Below are 18,023 nucleotides of genomic sequence, written 5' to 3'. Positions count from 1 at the left end.
TACAACCTTGCACCAACTTTTTTTTGTATGTACAATGTTCTTAGCTGCTGCTTTCCGAGGAGAGCAGCAATGAGGACAAGAAGACTGGAACAGTGTATCGATAAGAGGTGCCGAGAGCCCTAAACAATAACCCCCATATATAATGGAAACCACTTCAAGCCAGGGAGTGCTAGTCCCAGGACCTATGAATGAGGATTCAACAGTGTTCTCATTCCTTAGAAATGAGCAAATCTGAAAGTAACCCTTAATTGGGGGCAGCCTAATCCCCCAAAGCAGCTGTTTCATGAGGTCTTCTGACAATCGTTTGATTTGCAGTGTTGCAGCCATGTTGCTCCTAGGACATTAAAGACAAAGTAGGTGAGGCAGTATTTTGTTATTGGCCCAACTCCATACCAACTTTTGTTTAAGAGAAACTCTGTTTCTCCATGCAGCAGTGATGTCTTTGTGGAAAAATCAGCAGAAGACACAAAACACTGTGTGATGCTTCAGCAGCTGACAGGAGTTGTGGCCTGTACACAGAAAAAAGAAGGTGGCAAAGGGAAAAAAGAAGGCCTATATAAAGAAATGGACCAACTCGAAAAGCTGGTGCTGTGGACACCAGCTGAGGTTTTAACATACGCGAGAGGTTGTCAGATTCTATCACTGCCTTGAGCCATGGGGTTGCTAAACAATTTAGCAGCCTATAACATAAACAATCGAGATTTATGAACAAAACATATGCATTTATTTAATATAGAAGAGACTCCCCACAACTGCATCGAAAATTAGTGCTAAATCTTTTGAAAGATAAACAGTACATTCGTTTTTCAAAGCTAATCAAAGTAACTGAACTAGAGGTGTGTGTGGACAACAAAAGGGAGTCTTTTCCAGAATTGTGACTTCACACATTGTCCTAGTTAGAGGTTTTGGTTCTCCTCCTAGCACAATGAAGATCATTCTTAAAATAATTGCACTTGCTGTTTAACTAGGAATTTAAACTCTAAAATTCTTAAACAGAATTACATTAGATACAAAGATGTATCTAATACCAACAGCCCCTAGTCTTATTAATAGCACTAAAAAGTGGTGCTCATGTCAGTCTGCAGTAGCTCCCCCCACTGCTTTAGGTCAAGCACTAGCTGATGCTGGGAGTGAAACTGACACATATTTGCAATTTGAACCAAAACCAGGACAGGATAATCTATGGGTTCTGAAAGAGAAAGGCAATCTGCCTTGCACCAGCCATCACGTCTGCTACGCACCCCACCAAAGAGGCAAGCATTTGGAAGTGGCTTTAGACTCTGAGAATCTACTTCCCACCTTCCCCCCCCCCCCCCCCGTCAGCTAATGGATGGTGTCATCAGGCCCATCTCTATCATATGTAACAACAACCTCAATAAGATCTAACTGCCATAACACATACCCCCAGCAATGGTTGACACCTCCAACTCCCTCTGTTTAACTGAGAACTAACACTTCCGGGTCCCTTTATAATACACAGGCATTTCAGCCCTAGCCTGTGTATTACAACACAGGCCAACCTCCTGCTTAAGCCACCAAAAGGATCAATGCCCTGATGCACAGAGCCCAGCATCAAGAATCCAGGTGGGCAGGTGGTGCTGCAGCCTTTCATCTGCAGTGTTTCTGCAGCAAGTGTTGGTCTTTGGTGTCACGGGGGCTCTGCCAGAAGTACCGGTGGTTCAGTGCTGCCTTGGCTGAGATGCGCCTGTCAGGGTCATACAGCAGCAATTGCTGCAAAAGAAACCAAGAGGATTTGGTTTTTTAAAGCAGAATGTTTAATTGACCCAAATGTAAAGTTTTCCAGTAGCACAAATCAGTGCCATGTCCCCTTGGGGAGACTCCGGCCTCCAGCCGGTAGCAATTATTATATGGTGCTAATAAGCCCAGAGGGCTTTGTGGACTTTAATCAAACATGGCAATGTCCAAGTCAAGTAGATATAGACTGATATCCCCATTTTACAGAAGTAGAACCTGAGATCCACAGAAGTTGCGATTCACCTAAGTCTTAAGGTCATAGCGTAGCAAGGCTTCGTGTGGAACCCAGATCTGCTAGTCCCCAGAAAGGTGCCCAACCACCAAGCCACATGGTTTTCCAATTATTTAGAAAAAGGATGGCGCCCAAAAAGCCCTGTAGGGTCTGTGTCCATGGACCTTGCCTGTCTGAGCTGGGTCAGAGCTAGCACATTGTGCCCTGAGCCAGGGGCGGATGAGAGTTTTGCGGGGCCCAGGGCAGCACAATTTCACGGGGCCCTCCTTTGGAGAAAAAATACATCAAATGCTCAAATTGAAGGCTGTTTTCATATTACATGTGAATTGGGTAAATTTGATAGAAACTTAGTTTAGTGGGATAATTTTTATTTTAATTATATTGTAATTCATTTTTAAACAAAATTCTGCATTAATAATTAAACATTTTCATTTGTATTTAAGTCTGTTCTAGCTGTCTAGCTCTTTTGACAGCACATTCTTCAATCATGTCAGTAAAGTACATTTCTTTACACAGGTCGTTTTCAATCGATATAATCGAAAGACCTACGAAACGCTCCTGGCTCGCAGTAGATTCTCTTTGGCTGCCCATGGCTGGTATGTGCCAGGCAGCGTTGGGTGTTTGGCAGCCAGGCAGCATTGGGACGTGCGGGGGCCAGGTGGAGTGTGGGTGTTGAGACTTGGGGAGAGTACAGGGGGCGTGTGGGTGTTGGAGCTTGGGGGGGCAGGCAGTGATGGGTGTTGGGACTTGGGGGACCAGGAAGCATTAGGTGTTGGGATTGAGGGGGGACAGGCAGTGCGTGGGTGCTGGGTTTAGGAGGCAGGCAGGCAGCGTGTGGGTGTTGGGACTTGGGGGGCAGGCAGCGTGTGGGCACTCGGGTTGGGGGGCAGGCAGGGTGTGGCTACGTGGAGGATGGCGCACAGATGGGCCATAGGGAGGACCAGCGGGCAGGGGTGTCTGACTCATCAGACAGGCCAAAATGACCATTTCAGCCTCTTGACCAGCTCCTGGCTGGGCGGGGGCAGCTGGCAACTCCCCCTGCTCCCAGGGATGGGGGGCCCTGCTGTCTTTGGATCTGGGTCGCGCTGTGCCCATGAGTGGGGGGAGGTGGGGACTGGCGGGAGGAGACAGGGTCTCCCTGGTTGGTGGCTCGCTCTGCCCCCGGGTGTGGCGGGAAAGGGGTCTGGGCTCCCCCGGGGGAGAGACCACGCCACCACCAGCCTTTCTCTGGACAGGGCAGGAGCGTGGAGCAGCGGGATACCCGGGCACCATGGCCAGGCGTCGCCCTTCGCCTCCATGGCAAAGAGCCACCACTGGGCGCATGCCACGGGCTAGTGGAGCTGCTCGCGGACACGCAGCGAAGAGCAGCGGCGGAGGCAGCTCCAGCAGGTAAGGGCAGCAGCGGCGGATATAGGGCAGGGCGAGTGGGGCTGGCGCGGGGCCTATTGAAGCGTGGGGCCCGGGGCAGCCGCCCCGCTCGCCCTGCCCTACATCCACCACTGCCCTGAGCACATGCAGGGTAGGAGTCTGTTCCAGACAAGCACACCAGCCATGCTGCAGTTAGATGTCATACTATATCATTCCTATCTCCCCAGTAAATTACTGCCCCATAACCTGTCATCTTGGTCAAAAAATCACAAGCAGAGGAAGTCTTTAAATAGCGACCTGACTATGTGTCCTAGCAGGTTCTACTGAGTGTAGTTTGAAACAGCTGTTCCATGACAGGAGGATTTTCTTACTCTATTAACTAAGGGGGGGGGGGGGGGGTGAAAGAACTGTGGCATGAATGTATACTGAGATTTATCAATATACACGGATCTGGCACAACAGCTACTAGGTGGTAGCACTTAGCAACTCAAGTCAGTAGCTCCAAGGCTGAATGGGGCTGGGAACCTGTAGTTACAAACAAGATTTATGTGCAGGTTATGTTTTTCAGTGCACAAATTATTGGAGGGACATAGGAGGGAAATAAGAAGAGGAAAAGCAGCAATCGCCCCCAGGGCCCTTCATCTATGTAGGTGCTCAGATACCACAGAGCTGTATGTTGTCACAGGAACCTGAACAGAAAAGATTCATAGAGTTTAGGGCTCAAAGAGACCATCACGATCCTCTTATGTCACTGCCAACAGAACACAGGCCAGAGTGTTTCATTGAGTGATTTGTGCATGGAGCCCAGTGTAATGAACCCCTCTTCCCATGGGGGAGCCTTCGTCGCCAACAAATCCAAAATACAACAGCCTGGTTTGGGGGGAAGCAAAACACAAATGCAACCTGGCCTGCTATTTGTCATCTCAGCAGAGCATGTGCTCCTCATTTGCCCGATTTGAAAGAGCTGAACTTCCCCAACACCTGCCCATAACCCACCACTCACCGCCAGTAAGTCTCTCCCATCACGATCCAAGTTCGGAACAATCTCCTTCATCTCCTTTCTTGTCCACCTGGGAAAATTTCCTTTATAGTCAGGAAGCTGGGTTACCCCGGGCCAACCTGCCTCGGTGGGGGTGCCAAGGGTGCGGAAAATCCGGAAGAGCTGGTCAATTTCAGAATCCCCAGGAAACAGCGCTTTTCTTGTCACCTGGGAGAAACAAAAGCACCAGATCTATTCCGCTGAGTTTTCTTAACATTGTTTGCAAATAAGACTAATACTCATCTCTGAGGTGGGGCAACTCCTTGCATGGAAAAGTAACATTAGGAACATGTTCAATGACTGTCTACAATTCAATTGTTTGGGAAAGATAAATATGGCATCTGTTTGCCCTCTTCATTCCACCATCCCCATCCCATTGTCTGTTCAGCCCTCACATGCGTATATAATTACCTGGGTGTTTCCCTGGGTGTATTTCTCTTCTTACCTGCTTCCCTTCTCCACTCCCCTTGGGGGCTGTCCCTCCCTTCAATGACTGTTCTATTCCCTGAAGGCATCATCTGCTTTTACCCCTCGGCTGTGTCTAGACTGCATCCCTTTTTCGTAAAAGGGATACAAATTAGACATCGCAATTGCAAATGAAGCGGGGATTTAAATCTCCCCCGCTTCATTAGCATAAAAATGGCTGCCGCTTTTTTCCGGCTGGGAGCTTTGCCGGAAAAAAGCGCCAGTCTAGACACGGATCTTTCGGAAAATAAAGCCTTTTCTGAAAGATCCCTTATCCCTCATTATCAGAATCATTATCAGAGGGATAAGGGATCTTTCAGAAAAGGCTTTATTTTCCGAAAGATCCGTGTCTAGACTGGCGCTTTTTTCCGGCAAAGCTCCGAGCCGGAAAAAGGCAGCAGCCATTTTTATGCTAATGAAGCGGGGGAGATTTAAATCCCCGCTTCATTTGCAATTGCGATATGTCTAATTTGCATCACTTTTACGAAAAAGGGATGCAGTCTAGACACAGCCCTCATGTGGCAGCAGCTACAGCTGTCTTTGCCTTGTTTCAAGCTGTTTTGAAAGGAACCCAGACTTTTTTGCAAATGCGGTGAAATGTCAGCTCTCTGCAGACCACCGTGTGAGAACCTCAGGCAAAGGTGGACACAATCCTTGTAATGCACCCAGGTCTTAGCACCTGCTATCCAAAAACTAAGGCTAAAAGCCACCCTCATACAGAAGGCAGACAAAGGTTATGCTCACTTAAATCTTCCAAACAGCGATAAGTGGGCTCTGAGTGGTAGCTAGTGCTTGTGCTGCGCCCTGCCTGGGGGGAGTGAATATTACTCTGAATCCACAATTAAGAAGTTGTTGACTTCCTAGCTGCCTTTTCCACCATGTATTCCCAGTGCTATCCAGGATCATGGTAAGAAATGGATAAGTATGAGACTGAATAGCATGAAGGTGATGATAAAAAGGGGCCATTAGCTTAGAAAGTGGTTAAAACGTTCTACCATTTCTGCAAAGATACAGCCAATACTCCAGACATCCACTGCAGTCGAATAGTATTTACATCCCAGCAAGATTTCAGGGGCCCGGTACCATAAAGTTACCACCTACAAGAAGCCAAAACAAAAGCTTTAGTCCCAGGATAGATAATTATTTTTGTCAAGGTATTGTCTAGTGCCCAGAGCAACGTGCCCTCTAAGTTTTTTCATCCATGTGCAGAATAAATTTTGTTATGTATGCTGAGGTGTGTGTGTGTGTGTGTGTGTGTGTGTGTGTGTGTGTGTGTGCAGAAGTGCACCACCAGTAGAAACATGCTGTCAGCTGTGGGTGCTCTGCTAATCAGCTGGGTGGCATTTGAATCACTCCTGGGTGGCCACTCAAATGCTCAGCTTACAGGGAACACTGGTCCAGACTTCAGAGAAGAAAATGTTTAAAACCCCAATGATAATAAGAAAACAAAAAGATGTTTGGGGTCCATGAGGTAATCTGGATTTGGCCCAAGGTCCACCTATTGACTTACTCCTTCTGTAGTCTAGTTTCACTTGACAGGCCCACACGGTTCTGAGATTAGCAAGGATTGTTCTGCTGTGTTCATCTTGATAAGATTCTTTACACACAACATCAATCTCTGCCTTCCACGTTCACAGGCACCTAATTAGGAATGCAGGCCACTGCAACTCCCCACATGTATTTTACAGGGATGGGCAATTAGAAATTCATAGAGTAGATTATTTTTCATGGGAGTCCAATCATTCAACAGATCAGTTTAGCTAAATCAGAAAGCGAGAGAGGGGGAGAGGTGCCCTGAGATACTCCAGTGAAAGCATCTTAGACCAGAGGGGAAATCGCCTTTTTTACCTCATGAGTGTACGTGCGCAATGGAACCCCGAAGGCTCTCGCCAGGCCAAAATCTGCCAGCTTGATGGCTCCTGCTTCATTGATAAGCAAATTCTGTGGCTTTAAATCTCTATGAATGACTCTGTGTGAGTGACAGAAGTTCACACCCTGCAGCAGCTGGAACAGGTAGCTCTAAGAGGAGAGATTTCAGACATAAATGCAATGAGACTGTGTGGAACAGTGGGCTGGCTTAAATTACAACCCTTTGAAATATGACAAATCTTCATTAGGGAATTTTCCAGCATCTGTATGGAAAATATTTCGTTGTTTCATTAACATCTCCCCCCCCCCTTTCCCCCACAGCCCAGACACTGTCACTTTAGTTCCGTCCAAGCCCATGATTGAGGTTCTGATCATAACCCTACAATACACTGAAACATTCCTATCCCTGCTATCTTGGGGACAGAAGGTGTCACATCCACTGACACTGCCAGCAGCAGGTTTCCCATTATAAAAATAATTAGCAGTAGCTACCTGGACAACATCTTCCAACTTCAGTTAACTTTGTGGCTAGTCTAACAAGCTGAGAAGCCTAGAAATGGCTGGTGGGAAATTAACAAACCACATATTAAAGTCTAGAATTTTTCAGACTAAACAACATCTTGGTCTGACACGCAGAGAGGTGCTGCACACTCACAGCTCCCATTGCCTTCTGTGGGAGTCAGTTAATTATCATGGGAACTTACCTACAATCTCCACAATCAGTATAAAGTTTCACACACGTGAAAAGTCTCAGAGGGGTAATTGTGTTAGTCTGTATCTGCAAGAATGAGGAGGTGCATAAGCTTTTATGGGTAAAACCCACTCCAATTCAGCTAATGAAGTGGTTTTTATCCATGAAAGTTCATGCCCTAATAAATCTGTTAGGGTACATTTACACTAGCCCCCTAGATCGATCTAGGGAGGCTAATGAGGGCGACCGGAATTGCAAATCAAGCCCAGGATTTAAATATCCCGCGCTTGATTTGCATGTTCCTGGCCGGTCGCCATTTTAGAAATTGTCTAGCCCAAAGTAACTGCCTGCATCTACACGTGGCAGTGAAACAGGATTCCGGAATAAAGCCCCTAAATCAAATTAGGTGGTAAACCTCATTCCACAAGTGCTCTTGTGTTTAATAAGGTTGGAGACCAGCGTTATACACAAATGGGACCAGTCCTGGGCCCATCCAGCAGAGGGCAGCGTGTATAAACACAGCTTTAACCACCTGCAGGTATATTGCCATCAGGGCCGGATTAAGGGGGAGGGCTAGCTGAGCAGCTGCCCAGGGCGCCAATCTATGGGGGGCACCTGATTACAACTGTACGGGGTGCTGCGCGCTTGGGGGCGGGGGCTGCACATGCGCTGCGCGCCTGCTGTCCAGGGCACAAGAATGGCTGGAGCCAGCACTGATTGCCATAGTGGCTCTCTTACTTCTCTAAACTTTGTACCTTTACCAAACTTAAAGGGAGCTCCCCTGTCCGGGACGAGTCCATGTACTTTTTCAAGTCCTGATTCAGATACTCAAATACCAAGTACAGCTTCTTCTGACTGTGCACAACATCCAGAAGCCTAAAAACAAAACACAACCATAACCTGTCTTATTACAAACAGTCCTGACTAGCTTTATACAGCAGGGCTCCAAACCAATACATAAACAGTAGTGAGGACAGTGGGTAAAAAGTTCCCTACTAGCAGGCTCACAATCAATGTTCCCTCTAATTTCTTCTATCCATGTGTGGAATAAATGTTATGTGCACCAAGGCATCTGCAGATGTACACCACCACTAGAAACCTGCTGCCAGCTATGGGAGCTGTGGGTGCTCTTCTAATCAGCTGGGCAGCATCTGAATCTCTCATGGGCGGCTACCCAAACGCTCAGCTTACAGGGAACACTGCTAATAATCCTCCTGCTAGCTTCTTTTCTGAGCAACTGAATGGAAAAGGGTTTATTTGAAATACCTTGTGCCTTACTAGCTTTTCTCTACATTCTGTTAGCAGCAGATAGTTTGTAAATGGTGTAATAGGACCAGATCCCACAATTTCTGTCCCTTGACATAGCTCCATTGAAAGCCAGAGCTATGCCAGCTCAGGAGCTGGTGCTGGATCAGGTAAGACTGGAGGGAAGCGTTTAAGGTGGCTAGAATCATTCTGCATGTGAATGGGTATTCCTGAAAGGAACAAGGACCAGCTGAGGACAGCAAAAATATAGCCAATACGCACCAGTGCCAGTGGTCCCCAACGCGGTGCCCGCCGAGTGATCGGGGCCGGCCCCGCCCCCGGGCACGCGGTGCATAGGTGGCACTGGCCCTGGGCATGCAGCGCATGGGTGGCCCTGCAACCGGGCGCGTGGCGCATGGGCGCTGCCGGCTCCTGGGCACGTGGTACAGGCGCCGACTCCGGCCATGCAGCGCATGGGCAGTGGCGGCTCCACCTCCGGGCGCACAGGACATGGGCTGTTCCGGCCCTGGGCGCGCAGCGTATGGGCGGCCCCATCCCTGGATGTGCAGCACAGTTGCGGTGCCAGCCCCGGGAGTGCGGCGCATGGGTGGCGCCAGCTCCGGGTATGCAGCGTATGGGTGGCCCTGCCCCCGGGCGCATGTGTGGCCCCGCCCCTGGGTGCCCAGCGTGTGAGCAGCCCCACCACCAGGCGTCCAGCAGCCCCAAAAGGTTGGGGACCACTGATTAGGCCATAGTGGCTTCTCCATTGCTGACCATTTGTAATTCTGCTCTAGGAACGCTTGTGGGGCAGTTCTCTGGCAAGTGCTATGCAGAAGTCCAGAGTAGAGGATCACAATTGTCCCTTCTTGGCCTATGGGGATGGCTACATGGCAATAAATGTCTCACAACATCAAGTCTGGGAACCTGGGTCAGCTGACTTGGGCTTCCAGGGCTCTGTAAGGTTACATCTACACTGCAGCACTATTTCAGAATACCAGAAGTATCCCAAAATAGTTATTCCGCGTCTTTTGAGTGTGCCCATTATTTCAAAATATAATGGCTTGCTATTCCGACATCCCTGTAAGCCTCATTCCACGAGGAGTAAGAGATGTTTCAGAATAGCGGGTTATTTTGAAATAAGTGCTGTGTAGAGAGCGCTAAATTTGAAATAAGCTATTTTGAAATTAACTTGAAATAAGCTACAATTATGTCGTTTATTTCGAGCTCCAGGTGCAGTGTAGACACACCCTCGCTGTGCAGTGTAGACCTTCAGCCTTGGGCTGGGGACTGGGCTCCGAGACTTTCACCTGCTCAAGGGATCTCAGTGCCCAAGCTGCAGCCTGAGCCCAAATATCTCCACTGCAATTGTATAGCCCCATAAGCCTGAGTCCGCTGATCTAGGCTGTCCCGGGCTGGCCAGGGGGCTTTCATTGAAGTGTAGGTATACTATGAATCTAGTTGGCAGGGTGATTGTAATCTGCAGCACACTGCTGCTGTCCAAAATAGCCACTTCAGAAATAGCTAGTGCCTGGATTTTAAAGAGGGGAAAAGAAACTTGCTTGGAAAGGTCACTAAGGCTACATCCAGCCTGCAGGCTTCTTTCGGAAGAACCTTTTTCGGAAGAGATCTTCCAAAAAAATTTCTTTCGAACGAGTGTCCACATACAAAAGTGCATCGAAAAAGCGATTTGCTTTTTTGAAAGATAGTGTCCACACTGAATGGGCGCTATCTCGCATTTAAACTGTGATTGCTATGGATGGAGTGGCCACCAAGGCACCTAAGCTTTTTCCTCTTCTTTCGAAAGAATTCTCTCTTCCCCATCCACACACACCTTTTTCCGAAAAAGCTCTTTTCGAAAAAGGCTTCTTCCTTGTAGAAAGAGGATTACGAGTGCCAGAAAAACCCCTTTGTTCTTTTGATTTACTTTTGGGAAGAACACGATTGCAGTGCGGACGTAACTCAGGTTTTGTTGGAAAAACGGCCGTTTTTCTGACAAAACTCTGTAGTATAGACATACAAGAAAGTTCATGATACATTTTTGTTAGTCTCTAAGGTGCTACAAGACTATTAGTTGGTTTTTTAAGTTTTTACTAAAAAAGAAATAAGTTTTGACCAGGAAAGCTTGGCTGTGGCCAGGAAGCTCTGGCTGATGTTGAGAAAAGGAGCGAAACCACCAACCCCCTAAGAGCTGGAGCCCTGCTGTAAGACACCCTACAGGTTTTCATAGCCCAAGCATGGCATTTGGTTTTCTTGGCCATTGAGCTCCATTTCTGTTTGTTTGGTGTCTACATTGTCAAGAACCAGACACAATTTTACGTTTCTGCATTTGAATTTTTCTACCACAGTCTTACAGCCACAGTCATCTTCTGCATTAGCTCCTTTAGACACAGACACATTAAGAAGCATCTGGAACTTAAAGTCAGATGGACACATTTCTGTGGACAGTGTGAATTAGTATCCTAAGTGGAGCAAATGTACAATTTCGTAGTCTTCATATGTTTCTTTTTCCTTCTGTACTTGCATTAGCTCTGTAGAGGACTTACTGGCATTTAAAATGATTCATTGGGCATCTTTAAATGATTTTTCCCTCTGGAAATTTTAAGATGCCCAGTGGCCTTCTCCATTGCCCTGTGTCAGTAATGACTGTATCAAACCCTCCAGGACTTCAACAGGCAATTACGGTTTGAAAAATAGCTAAGTGAGAGGTACAGAATGAGCAGACATGCCTTGTCTGTTTCCTTTTTAGCAACAACCCTTTCACTTGGCACACACAAAGCTGGGAGACATTTGTTTACATCCTTAGGCTCCTCAGCTTGACACAACTGAACCTGATCAATAGTAGTGAGTAAATGGCAATGATCCACCCACCCTATTTCCATGGCCAGACTGAGAGCTTCTCTTACCTGACTATGTTGGGATGCTTAAGTTCTTTGAGCAGAGAGATTTCTCGGATTGCTGTACTCGGAACACCTTCTGTCTCCCTGTGGGGAAGACCAACTTTATTGCATTCCCATTATTTTCTTGACTGATATTAGCAAGTAGACACCAATTCAGCTGCTTATATGACTCACAGATATTTTCTGACATTTCATTTTGGTGGATATTCACTGAGGCTTGGGACATAAAATATAAGGCTTTGCGATCTAGAACCCTCTCCCTGTGTCTCTAGGCAACTCAAGACTAGATTTTCAGGAGAGATTAGGATCAGGTTTTCAAATGTTCAGCACACATAAGAATTCAGCCATACATGTCGTCATGAGTGAGAAGCACTTCTGAAAATCTGAGCCCTAAGATAGCTTGGATGGCCCATTGACACAGGCAGTGTCAACCTAGCCAAGTTCCAGTAGGTGTTGGCCCCATTTTGATGCCTTCCAGACAAGGGAGACAACTGCTTTAAGAGAAGCCTGGGGAAGAGCATGCAGAAGGGACTGTTATGACAAAGTACCAATCAGCACAGCTTCTGTGGCCCAGGTGATTTAGGGATATTTGCTCTCAGACTGAGGCATTTCCCATTCCCGCCTGGGAGCCTTTAGCTTGCCATACTACTTAGTAAGTTTGGTTGAGGGGTGAAGATTGTGTCCAGAGGGCAGAAAATAGGAATTTTAAGCCTTGTCTACAGTGCAGCACAAACTGGACTGGATAGCTTATGGTTTGGGCATAGCTGTGCTTTACAACGATAGCTTGGTTTGCTGCTCCCTTCTGGACTGGGTTTTTATCTTAAGATATCTAAACTATGCTCCGTCTGGACAAACAGGGGCACCATTTCAGATTTTGGTAGGGAGGGGCCAACCTGTTCATCCCATGATGGGGGGGAGAGAAGAGAGTGAGAACATGGGGGTGGACTGAGGACAGAAGCTTTAGCAGTGTTAGGCTACGTCTACACTGCAATGCTGTTTCGGGAGGTATTCCGAAATAGCTATTCCGTGTCTTTTGAGTGCGCCTGTAACGGGCTTGCTATTCTGACGCTCCACATCCTTACGAGGAGTAAGGGACGTTTTGGAGTAGCAATTTTTTTCTAAATAAGTGCTGTGCTCAAATTGCATAGCTTATTTCAAACTAGGGGGGCAGTGTAGACACACCCTTACTGAGCATGCTCAGTACAAGCCAAGCACCAAATGGGGAGGGAAATCAATCCCATCTACCTGCCCCCTCTCCCCCACACACACATCGCCTCTATCCAGGGGCTACTAAGGCACTGGAAAACTCTACTTTTTTTGGCAGACAACTTAACAGTTAGCTTTACAATTTTTTTTTTACTTTGTTACTTACTATGTGAAGAGAGAAACCCCATCAGGACTCCTGGGCTCTATCTCAGCCCTGGAAGTGGAGTGGGGTCTGGTAAGTTACAGCAAGGGGGCAGATACATTTCAGATCTACATAAGGATATCAGAATGGCCACACTGGGTCAGACCAATGGTCCTTCTAGACAAGTAATCTCTCTTCCAACAGTGCCCAATGCCAGGTGCTTCAGAAAGAGTAAACAAAAGAAGCAATCCTCATAATTGCCCATTTCCATCTTCTGGCAAACAAGCTGAGACACCATCTCTGCCCATTCTGGCTAGTAGCCATTGATGGACCTATCCTCCTTGAATTTATTTTGTTCTTATTGGAACCCTGTTATGGTTTGGGCTTTTTCACCATCTCCTGGCAAAGCGTTTCACACGCTGACTGTGAAAAAATAATTTATTTTGTTTGTTTTAAATCTTTTGCCTATAAATGTAATTGGGTCAACTTCTTGTGTTATGTTAGTGAAGGAATGAATAACATTTTCTTATTCTATTTTTCTACACCATTCAGGATTTTCTAGACCTCTAACATATCTCTCCACCCTTTAGCCATTTATTTTCCAAGCTGTGAAGTCCCAGTCTTGTTAATCTCTCCTCATATGGAAGCTGTTCCTTACCCCTAATAATTTCTAGTGCCCTTTCTATACCTTTTCCAAATCCAATATATCTTTTTTCAGATGGGGTGACTTATTCAAGACGTAGGCATACAATGACTTCATATAGAGCCAATATGGTATTTTGTCTTATTATCTATTCCTTTCCTAAGGATTCCAAAAATTCAGTTAGCTTTTTAGTTTTTAGACTGCCACTGCACACTGAACAGATGTTTTCAGGGAACTATCCACAATGATTCCAAGATCTCTTTCTTGAGTGGTAACAGCTATTTTAGTTGGGATTTTATTTTTCCATGTGCATTACTTTGCACTTATCAACAGGAGCGGCCTGAGGCCGGCTGTGGCAGCTGGCGCCTCAGGTGGAATGCGCGATCAGCACCCCCGCATGCACAGCAGTCAATGGCCGTGACGTAATAATCGGGTGCCCCGGGCGCCCTGTTGAAGGCAGCGCCCTAGGTGATCACCGAGTCTGCCTATGCTCACGGGCCACCCCTACTTATCAATACTGAATTCCATCTGCCCTTGTATTTCCCAATCACCTAGTTATGTGAGATCCCTTTGTAACTCTTTGCGGTCAGCTTTGGATTAGTCACTGTTCACCCCTTTTTCAAGAACATTTATAAGTTTAAGAGCAGGGTTTTTTGCTAATCTCTAAGGTGCTACAGGGCCATGCTTTTTTTAAAGTTTAACAGCAATGATTCAAATGCAAATCCCAGCAGCACATCACTCGTTATTATTCTTTTTTTTTCTCCTATCTTTTAAGTGGAGTACCCGGCAATGTTTTCATAATGATCTAATAATCCTTCAAGTACTTGAATGCCTAGCCTTTTGTCATTCTTAATCACCCTGCCATCCTCTTTTTATAACAAATTCCCTGCCCCAAAAGGAAAGCTACAAGCAGCTCAAACTCTGTTGCAGTTAAGACCTGCCTCTGGAGTCAGGGCATACAGTTTTAAGGGGACCTCAAGTAAGAAATCCAGGGTTCAAATCATCTTACAATAGCAGCTGTGTGGGGAAAACCTTTCAGATACAGTTACAAATCCTAGCATTGGCATGGCCCTTGAGGTCTGGCTTCAGGGTGGAATGTCTGAGCTGGACCCTGGTTGGGATTGTGGATTTCAGACACTCACGAATCCAGACGGATCTTCTTCAGAGCCACCAGCTGGCCTGTCCGTTTGTTCCTAGCCTTGTACACCACACCGTAGGTGCCTTCCCCAATCTTCTCCACCTTCTGGAACGTCTCCATTGTCCGTCAGCAGGCGTGTCACTGAAATGTTCCCTTAATTCATTAGTCAGTCCCACTAGGTCATTTCAGTTCTGCACATTCTTGCATTTTAACACTGCCCGCTGCTGTGGAGTACCAGCAGGCCCCACTTTTCAATGAACATCCCATGATCTTAAGGTGCTACTGTATGGAAGAAGGTATTGATATAGATTAAGCCCTTTCTATAGCAATATCCCCCAGCAAAGAAAACTCCCCTTAATAGTAACCCCACTTACATCTATTCCATTGTATCCACATTCAACACGTTCATTGACTTTCACCACGGCAAGATCCCTTCCCAGCCTTGGGGCATGTCTCGTAGCAGTGTTACTCTCTAAACCAGTGTTTCCCAATTTTATTTGGCAACGGAACCCTTTTCAGCTTCAAATAATTTCAAGGAACCCCTAGGATTGCCAGGGGAAACCCTAAAATTTGGCAAGCAGAAAAAAAAAACAACCACCCGTCAGAATTGGTCGAGCAAAAACCCCCTGCAAAATACACTGTCTCTTTAAGAGGGGGCAGGGCAATGCCACATTCTCGTGGAACCCTTACTTTTGCTTCGCGGAACCCTGGGGTTCCACGGAGCACCAATTGGGAAACACTGCTCTAAACAAACATGTATATCTTGAGCTGTGCTACATACTATTCATAGGCAGGGGAGAAGTTTATCCCTCAGTTCAATGCTGCAAAGCTGTTGCAATCAGTTCATGAAGCCATTTGAACCCAGAATATTTACAATTTTTAAGACACACGTCAGTATCTAAATACCCCTTCTCAAGTAGATGACACAATTATTAGGAGAATACATTGGAGAAAACGACCAGTGGTCAGAGGACTGATCTTAGCCATCCAAGATCAATCTTTTTCTCCGAGACCCCTGTCTCCAGTGTCTCCTTCTGTGCTTTGAACAAGACATTCCCCCTGCCTCGTGACCCCATTCTGTGAAATGGGCTTAGGAACAGTGAGAATGAGTTAGAAATTAAATGCTCCACGGGTGCTAAGTATTACTGCTATTTACATATGATCAATTCAATATCATCTGCTCTATTTGAATCCAATAGCCTCCTAATTAGGAGTAAAACCAGCCAGAGTAGCCCCAGGCCTCCCTGTGTTAAACTTCCTAAAGCCAACTGTGATGCCCATAGACAATGGTCCAATTGCAAGCATGCCCCTTCTGATGGGCCATAATGACTGTATTGCTCTTCCCCAATATTTCTATGGCTAACTTTTTGGCATGAAAACTGGACTCTGCTGCCTGTGGGGAAATAGAGCTGCCACTTTAAGGATGGATTTGCAATCATATACCAGCTTTCCTTCAATAGTTAACTTAAATACTATGTGGTTTGAGAGTAGGCTTTTAAGGCAAGCCTGCAGCCCCTCCTGTGCAGGCTGGGCAGGGTCTGCAGTCCATTTCTTGCATGCTGTGTGAAATGGCTGAGTCCTCTCCATGCCCACTGCATGCTCCTGCCCACATGCTCCTCTCACCTTCTCCATGTACCCTTCCTGCTGATCTACTGGGTGGCCAAAGGGTCAAACTTCATTCCACTCTCATGCCCAGACATTTGGCCACTAGGGGCAGACATAATTTAAAATGTTGTTGTGTCTATGCATTAGTATCAAATTCACTTGCTGATGCTGGCCACTGCTGGGGAAAGAATTTTGTTCAGTGAAGCGGCATTCACACCCTTCCTGCTGATGGCCTCTGGGGCGGATGAGGACCCAGACAAGGGCCACAAGCCAAATTGCAATAGCAGAAATGTAACAGCTCCAGGGCTTAACTTAGTTTCCCTGTTTTCCACAATTCGAAGTAGAACTGCTAACAATATGACACTGCAAGTGAGAGGTTGTGACGTAGTGGGGGTACCTGGCTGGTTTCTATGCTGCTGGCTCTGGGGTAACCCCCACTGGCTGCCGTGGGTACCACGACCCAGCAAAACAGGACGAGTCACTATGCAAACTAGTATGGCCAGACACCCCCCATGGAGAGGAACAAAGGAAGGTGGAATGCTGCCCTGGCTGGGGGGCAGGGCGGGAAGAGAGTGAGTTCCTGGCTGGAAGGCAGGGAAGAAGGAGCTGGGGAGGGGGCTGGGACTCCCCTATCTCAAGGGGGGCACTGAGGCCTCTTAGCCCCAGTTCCGGTAACCAGATTGCATCTGTGCTGTGCTGTATCCTGGAGGAGCAATAAACCACCCTCAATTCCACTGGCTGGTGGAGTCTGTTTGTGCCATTTCGGGGTGCAGGAGACGGGGGACCCCCAACGCGCCATCACAGAGGTCAACAGCAAATGTCAAGGTAACAAATCAGTAGGCCTCATCCTCTGTACTGAGGACAGCTGAGGACTGTGCAGAGACAGCGTATACTCCTTGGGGGCAGGGAGTATCTCTGTTCTGTTTATACAGCACCTAGCATAGGGACGGGCAATACAAGGGAGGTGGTTCACCAGGGTTCTCCACGGTAGGCTGCTGCTGCTAGATTTACCTGCACCTCCACAGGTATGGGCAATCGCAGCTCCCATTGGCTGGGAACAGCAATCTGCGGCCAACAGGAGCTGTGATCCCTTGTACCTGTAGATGCACAGGTAAATACAGTGGTGTGGGGGCCTGCCAGGGGCTGATCCTGGCAGACTAGATCCAGCTTGAGGGCCAGTATTTGCCCACCCCTGACCTAGCACAAAGAAGTCCTAGTCCATCACTGGAGCACCTTGGTGCGACCATAAAAACAAATAACTGAAATAAACACCTTTATGCCTTGCAAGAGTCTATAAACATCTCCCCACTCAGGCAGATAGTCTGCCCTTACTACGGTGATGGGGGTGGAGGGGAGAACAGATTTACTTACCAGTCCGAAAAGGATCATTTTTGGCTTGAGTATTCTGTAAGGCTCCCTCAAGAGGCTCTCAATTCCAGTTTCTAGTAAAGAGTAAAGGCCTCACTATGCCACGTTGACTGTATGGGTGTGTCTAGACTACAGGGTTTTGTCGACAAAACTATACCTGCGTCTACACTACCGCCGAGTTCTGTCGACATAACGTCGACAGAACTCAGCAGTTTTGTCAACGGCTGTAAACCTCATTTTATGAGGAATAATGCCTTCTGTCGACAGAGTTCTGTCGACGGAAGGCGTTATTGAATCTAAACTGTCCTTTGCGTCTACACTGCCATGTCGACAAAGCGGCTTGCTTTGTCGACAGAACTG

General features: G+C 47.1%; 1 protein-coding gene across 1 annotated transcript; it reads right to left on the bottom strand.

Annotated features, from left to right (window-relative positions):
- Positions 1-707: 707 nt before the first annotated feature.
- CDK3 (cyclin dependent kinase 3) lies at positions 708-14,954 on the bottom strand. The gene is made up of 7 exons (XM_025178140.3): positions 14,695-14,954; positions 11,568-11,645; positions 8,175-8,295; positions 6,708-6,878; positions 5,855-5,956; positions 4,359-4,562; positions 708-1,731 (listed from the first exon to the last, which is right to left on the bottom strand). The coding sequence occupies exons 1-7, from the start codon at positions 14,808-14,810 to the stop codon at positions 1,609-1,611; spliced, it is 915 nt and encodes a 304-aa protein (XP_025033925.2). The 5' UTR covers positions 14,811-14,954; the 3' UTR covers positions 708-1,608.
- Positions 14,955-18,023: the final 3,069 nt, after the last annotated feature.

This window comes from Pelodiscus sinensis, chromosome 20 (assembly GCF_052426305.1).
Source record: "Pelodiscus sinensis isolate ZL-2025 chromosome 20, ASM5242630v1, whole genome shotgun sequence".
Taxonomy (NCBI): domain Eukaryota; kingdom Metazoa; phylum Chordata; order Testudines; family Trionychidae; genus Pelodiscus; species Pelodiscus sinensis.
The sequence above is the reverse complement of the archived record's forward strand: the minus strand, read 5'-3'. Positions and strand labels throughout refer to the sequence as shown.

Excerpts from the sequence above, each read along its gene's own strand:
- CDK3 (XM_025178140.3), bottom strand. The coding sequence starts at position 14,810 with ATGGAGACGTTCCAGAAGGTGGAGAAGATTGGGGAAGGCACCTACGGT. Across the intron at positions 8,296-11,567 it reads AAGCATCCCAACATAGTCAG|GCTTCTGGATGTTGTGCACA; the intron begins GTAAGAGAAGCT and ends TTTTGTTTTTAG. Across the intron at positions 4,563-5,854 it reads GCTGTATCTTTGCAGAAATG|GTGACAAGAAAAGCGCTGTT; the intron begins GTAGAACGTTTT and ends TGTTTCTCCCAG.